This window comes from Enhydra lutris, unplaced genomic scaffold (assembly GCF_002288905.1).
Source record: "Enhydra lutris kenyoni isolate GAN:26980312 unplaced genomic scaffold, ASM228890v2 scaffoldscaffold13, whole genome shotgun sequence".
Classification (NCBI taxonomy): domain Eukaryota; kingdom Metazoa; phylum Chordata; class Mammalia; order Carnivora; family Mustelidae; genus Enhydra; species Enhydra lutris.
In genome coordinates, this window is record NW_019154097.1 from 2,341,848 (window position 1) to 2,348,243 (window position 6,396).

At 56.5% G+C, this 6,396-nt stretch overlaps 1 protein-coding gene across 2 annotated transcripts; it reads right to left on the bottom strand.

The window, feature by feature from the left end:
* Positions 1-259: 259 nt before the first annotated feature.
* On the bottom strand, positions 260-6,020 carry LOC111145963 (aquaporin 3 (Gill blood group)). 2 transcript variants are annotated; one of them, XM_022501298.1, is made up of 6 exons: positions 5,870-6,020; positions 2,540-2,666; positions 2,040-2,177; positions 1,570-1,688; positions 1,017-1,234; positions 260-931 (listed from the first exon to the last, which is right to left on the bottom strand). In XM_022501298.1, the coding sequence occupies exons 1-6, from the start codon at positions 5,975-5,977 to the stop codon at positions 763-765; spliced, it is 879 nt and encodes a 292-aa protein (XP_022357006.1). In that variant the 5' UTR covers positions 5,978-6,020; the 3' UTR covers positions 260-762. The 2 variants fall into 2 exon arrangements, with proteins under 2 accessions (XP_022357006.1, XP_022357007.1); XM_022501299.1 differs by lacking the exon at positions 1,017-1,234.
* Between the last annotated feature and the right edge of the window lie 376 nt (positions 6,021-6,396).

A 6,396-nucleotide genomic window follows, 5' to 3' on the forward strand; every position in this document is an offset into this window, starting at 1 on the left:
AAGGAGTAAAGACCCTATTTTAAGTAGAGTCTCCCAACCCCCATCCCTAAAACAAACATCTGCTGTATTTAAAAAAAAAAAAAAAAAAAATCAAGCACGAGAAACTTACGACCTGGACTTCACCCCACCACCCTTGTGCCTACATTATGACAGAATTATGTTCTCAGTTCCTACTTATATACAGCCAGAGCTCCGAGCTCCACACACACCTGGGCTGTGGCCTCCTCTGCCCCACCCTCCCTCCATAGTCCCACCCTCCCTCCCCTAAAATCTAGAGAAGTCCCCTGCTTAGGAAAAAGGGCACATACACACCCATACTCAGAACACATATATCTGGACCCTTCTCCACACGGAGCCCCTGAAACATGCAGACCTCTCACACTTTCCTCACTCACTGATGGGATGGACACACCGCAGACAGACCCTTCCCTTCCTCTGGGCTCCCCCCACAGCTAGTATCCTTTCCACTTGTTCCCTTGCCCTGAATGTCTTAGAAACTTCACACACACACACAGCCCATTCTTTTTGGGAAACTAAAGGTACGTTGGCCCTACTCCCTGTCCCACCACTGCTTAAAGACAGTGTCCTAATGGCCCATTTGGGGAGGGTCCTGGGGAGAATCCCCAAGGGGGCTGTCCACTGGAGTGGGAGTAGACCAGGAGCTTCTCCATCTGGGAGGGAGCCATGAAGGCTTCTAGGCAGCAGCCCCTGCACAGTCTGTGGGTGCTCGAGGGAGGGGGTGGGGAGGGGGCCCCTGCCCACTCAGATCTGCTCCTTGTGCTTCACATGGGCCAGCTTCACATTCTCCTGCTCAGTGGCGGGTGGAGGCTGCTCCAGGTGACAGCCAATCATGATCTGGTACACGAAGACGCCCGCAATGGAGCCCAGGAGCGGAGAGACGATGGGCACCCACCACCAGTGGCGGCCAGTCCTGGGGACAGACAGAGGCAGTTGGGGGCGGGTGGGGCAGCAGAGGGGTGTCAGGCTAGGGCAGGCTGGGTGGGGGATGCACTCACGTGAAGACTTCGGAGCCCCAGCCAGCAATGGCGGTGAAAAGGCGGGGACCAAAGTCCCGGGCGGGATTGACAGCATAGCCCGAGTTGAAACCCATGGAGGTGCCGATAACCAGAACCACCAGACCCACGGTGAAGGCCTCCAGGCCGCGGGGGACGGGGTTGTTGTAGGGGTCAACGATGGCCAGCACGCACACGATGAGGGAGGCAGTGCCAATGAACTGGGGAGTGTGGGGAGAACAGAGTGAGGAGCTACTCCCATCCCACCATCTGATCCTTCCTCTGTCCTTGGGCTCCCAGAGTCTTACCATTTCCCATATTCAGCTCTTTCCAGCAAGGGTGCTAGAATGTGATCGAGCAAAAGGGATTCCCTGGAGAACTGGCTAAAGATGCCAATTCCTGTTTTGTAAGTACCTGCAGCCATGATTGTGAGGTAGGTGTACCCCAAACCCCAACTGAGAAACCCTGCTGTAGACAAGGAGTCCTGTCCTCCTGCCACCCATGAGCAGCTGAGCAGCTTGATCCTCCCCTGTGTTCCCAATTCCCTGGCCCATACCTGGTCGAAGAATCCATTGACCATGTCCAAGTGTCCAGAAGGGTAGGTGGCAAAGATGCCAGCTGTGCCATTGGGGCCCGAGACCACGAGCTCATTCTTGGCAAAGTCCCAGATTGCATCTGGTGACAGATGAGACCCAGAGTGAGTGAAGGGAGAAGCTGACCCGCTCTCCCGTCTCCGGCTGGACCCACCCTCCTGGGGGATCACAGGTGAGGTACATCACTGCTGTTACTACTCAGGAGTCTGTGGAGGGGCAGGGGGTGGGAGGGTGGACAGCCTGGGACTCTATTGTTGCCCAACTTGTTTCCTTCCCCTGATGCCCCCCACCTTGGGCCCGTGAGGGAGATGAGTGAGTCAAGAGCCTGGGGCTTGGGCAGGTCCCAGCTGTCTATCATCAAAAGGCCGGGTGCCAACAGGTCCCAAGCAGAGGGAGGGAGGTAGTGGAGGATGGCAGGGTGGGGAATGCTCACCGTAATACAGCCCAAAAACAATCCCAGCGCCCAGGAAAGCTCCTAGCGTCTGAGCCAAGGTGTAGATGGGCAGCTTGATCCAGGGCTCACGCGCCAAGAAACACATGGCAAAGGTCACAGCAGGGTTCAGGTGGGCCCCTGGGCAGAGGGGAGATGGGACCTATTAGTCACTGTAGCTTGCCACAGTGGGGAAGCCAGGATCCCTAACCTCCCTAGTCCCCCTCTCTGGCCCTCGTAAGCAGGGGTGCAGAGAAGGGTTTTCCTGTACCAGAGGATAGGCTGGACTATGTAATAGGCCAACCTCCATCGGATTCCAAGGTGAGAGTCAAAGGTTCAAAGTATTGAGTTCCTTCTCCATTCTCCTCTTCCAAAGGCTCAAAAAGCTAAGCCCACAACTATGCTTTGTCCTTGGGAAGGTCTTCCACCACCCCCTTCCCCAGCTGGGTTCCTTGTGGGAATGCCATTTGAGGGTAAAGACTGAAGGGGGAGCAAGTCCTTACCAGATACCTGGCCAGCCACAAGGATGCCCAGGGTGACAGCGAAGCCAAAGGCTAGGTTGATGGTGAGGAAACCACCGTGGGTGCCCCGGCTGAGCACCACCTGGGCCACAGAGCCACAGCCAAACATCTGTATCAGGAAACAGAACCAGGCAGGTGGAGAGTGAGGCCCAGCAGCTCTCTGATTCCAGAGGAAACGGGTGAATTCCACCACCTACCTCCACCAGCTGTCATCTGGAAGACTTTGGGGAAGCCCTTCTCAGGGGAATCCAACCCACACCCCTCCTGCAGCAACTGTACCTGGCAGAGTAAGCAGACATGCCCTCCCACCCACAATGCCCAAACTTTAACAGGGCCCCATGGAAGGGACTGGAATCAGAGTCTACACCGGGAGCCCAAAAAATGACTGGACCATCTTCTCTGACTTTTTCGGAATCTCCGTAGGAGTGGAGTACAGGGGAGCAGCTTTCACCTAGCAGTTTCTCCTGCAGCCCGTCACCTGCTCACTAATCCCCCACCTACACATGCCTCCTTCCTTGTCCCAAAGAGCTTAGGGGTGGGGGGGGGCTGTCATACGGCACAGAGAAATAGGGAAAAGACCAGAAGTTAGGCCTGAATCTGGAATGTCAGAGCCCCTGCTCCTGTACCAGAGCCTCCTCTCTCCACCCACCCTGACCTCTCCACCTTCAGGGGTCCAGGTTCCCTACTCATGTGGAGGTCCTAAAGACAGTATCTCAGTGGTCCCTCTCACTAGAGGCAGCAGGGCAGTGCAAAGTAGGTAGACTGGTTCTAAGGTTTCTGGCAGTGATGGGGAGATTCAAGAGGACTAAGGTCCCTGATGTACCGCAAGTAGAGAACACCCTGTTCCTCTTATTTAAATGTAAAAATGCTGCTGCACCAGCCACAAAGAGCTTTGCCCTGAGCCTCGAAGAGTGTTCCTTAAAGCTTACTCCAGCCCCTGCCCTACGCTTCCTCTTCTACTTCCCCATAACTAAGTGTTATGCCTAGCCAGCGGGCAGCTCCCAAGACTTGTGCTAAGGGCCCTTATCCATTCGGAAGGGTCAGTGTCCTGCTGTACTGAGCTGTTAAGCATTTTGATTATCATCCCTCAGAACGACCAAGAGATAGTGGAGAAGCCAGCGGCAGTGATGCTGGGCAAAGGTGTGGAGGCAGGTGAGAGCAAAGATCAGAGACCATGAGTATGTGGAGGGGGGTGCAGGGGGGGACACGGGGGTCCAGGGCACCCTGCCCGGCTTGGCAGGCCCTGGCCTCAGCTCTTTTCCTGCCTGAGGCCCAAACCTGGCTTCATCCCAGGAGACCTTGGAGGGAGAAGCTGTCAGAGCCAGTTCCACCACCTTGGGGCTAATCTTCCTCTTCTTCCTCCTCCTCCCCCACTCCCTGCCTTGCTAGGTACCCCAGAGAAAGGGGCTCCCCTCCTCCCAAGGCCAGCCCTTATCTTGCCACCACAGGCTCTGGGTCCCCAGCCCACAGAGGTATGCAGGCAAGCCCCCCCCACCACCACTCTGGGGTCTCCCAGGCCTAAGCCCCTCCTCTCTAGGCAGCCTTTGAGGTTCTGTTTCTTACTGACACCAGACGCCTTCCACTCACCTGAGCCCGAAAGCCTTCACAGAAGTAACACCCTCCTTTTGTGGTTGAGGATAAGCCAAATGATCCTGGGCTCAGAGAAAGGTCTGACTGCTCCTTTGTGGGAGAGGCTAACAGAGATGTGTGAGGGGTTCTGGAGGCCCTTCTATGAATGTGGAAGATGACTTCCTCTGTCCTGGCTGCTCTCGGACAAGGATGTCCTGGACAATCAATCAGATAGGGAGTGAGGACACAAGACTCTGGGACAGGACAATGAAAAGCACCTGCCCCTCTTCCCTTCTAGGCAGGGGGAGAGAAGGAAAAGGATGACGGTAGGGCCACTAGCCCTGTGAGGGGCTGTGGATGAGTGCCCCACCTGGTTTCTCCCTTGCTGTTCCTGGAAGCCAAAGGTGAGTCTAAGACCTCTTCTCACGGGGCGCCTGGGTGGCTCAGTGGGTTAAAGCCTCAGCCTTTGGCTCAGGTCATGATCCCAGGGTCCTGGGATCAAGCCCCACATCGGGCTCTCTCCTCAGCAGGGAGCCTGCTTCCCCTCCTCTCTGCCTACCTCTATGCCTACTTGTGATCTCTGTCTAATAAATAAAATCTTTAAAAAAAAAAAAAAAAAAGACCTCTTCTCACCAAGGAGCCTGCTCCACCACCACTACCCATTTGGGCCACCCCAGTCCTACCTACTTGCCTCTATAGTTAAGCTCCTAGTCCACAGGGTGCTGGCTGGTCTACAGTACCTACAGTTGGAGCTGGGGCAAGGAAAAGAATAACCCATTCACCCCATTAAAGCAACTGAACCCAAAAGTAACCCAGAAGAAAACAGGTGTAACCACATGAGGGGCTGAAAATCAGAGAGCAGGTGGGACAGGAAATGAGAGACTCTAAGTGGTGTTGTCTGTCAGACCCAAAATATGCAAACAAAGTCACCCAGGAACAACCTAGAGACAAAAGTGGTATAACCAGGGAGTAAATGGACTGGGGAGTAACCCAGGCAGTGAAGTGGCCTACTCAGAGAACCCACAAACTCAGAGATGGGAGTTAGAGGGTGGGGAGTAACTCAGAGTGCTTGGGCACAGAGAATGATAGCATCTGTCTGGGTGATGGACAGAGTCTGGTCTGGGAGCAACTCAGGACAGGAAGAGTGACACCACATACTCTGCGCCAGGGTCCACCTGCCTTCCACGGCCTCCTCATCTTCTGCATCCTCCTTTCTTCCAGCTCTGCTCTTTTCACCTGTGTGGCCTCCGCCCTCTGCCCCCACCCATGGCAAACTGTCCTCACATCACAGGAACTTTTGGACTTTCTAGAGTTTAATTATTCATTAGGGGCCAGATATCCAGGACCCAAATAATCTAATACTGGCCCATTTGCCAATGCCTCCACTGCCTTCCAGGGCTGAGATTCGGGGAACCTGGGAAGGTGAGGACCAGGAAAGGACCCTGGAGGTCTCAGATTACAGGGGAAACCACTGCCCCCAGCTGGTGGGCTGGGGCCCTAGTGAGAGGGCCACTGATCAGAGCTGACAGTGGGAGTAACATCTGGCATTCTGGCAGGAGTCAGAACTGCCATGACGGGGTTAAAGCAAGGGGTAAGACCACTCTGGAATGGGTCAAGGTGAGGAGCAAAGCTGGGAGAGGGGTGGCGCCTGCCTCAAAAAAAAAAGCGCCTCCAGTGTGAACAGAGGGGTCGGGGAGCATGGGGGCTGGAGAGAGAAGGGCTTCTCCGAGTCCCTCCACTCACCACGAGGATGAGGGTCCCCAGGCACTCAGCCAGAGCCTGGCGCAGCAGCCGGTAGCGGATATGGAGCATCTCCCCGCAACGGGACACCAGCTCCTTCTGTCGACCCATGGCTGCAGCTGCACCGAATCGGGCGGGACGGACTCTCGAGCGCGGCGGGCCAGCAGCTGTGGCCCGAAGCGCCGGGTGGCGCCCTTTATAGGAGCAGGAGGCACGCGCCCCGCCCGCCCGCCCCGCAGCCCCGCCCGCTGAGCCACGAGCCCGCCCGAGGTATGGGCAGCCGCCCCCCAAAGCTTGCCGGGGTAAACAGGTGGCGACGCTGGGCTGGGGGAAGCTGAGGAGGAAGGGAGGGGGCGGCGGGGGGCTGTGAGGAGCTTTAGGGACGACGTTGCTTGGGGAGGGCACTTAGGGGAGGAGGCGTGTTAGGGGCCGAGGGGATTGCGCGGGTCCGAGAGGTAATGGTGGGGTACAGGCGGGTGCGGGACCGTGGCTGGGGAGCATGCAGCCGCCACTAGAGACCTTGGAGCCCC

Excerpts from the sequence above, each read along its gene's own strand:
- LOC111145963 (XM_022501298.1), bottom strand. The coding sequence starts at position 5,977 with ATGGGTCGACAGAAGGAGCTGGTGTCCCGTTGCGGGGAGATGCTCCAT. Across the intron at positions 2,178-2,539 it reads TGTGGCTGGCCAGGTATCTG|GGGCCCACCTGAACCCTGCT; the intron begins GTAAGGACTTGC and ends CCCTCTGCCCAG. Across the intron at positions 1,689-2,039 it reads TGTTTTTGGGCTGTATTACG|ATGCAATCTGGGACTTTGCC; the intron begins GTGAGCATTCCC and ends ATCTGTCACCAG.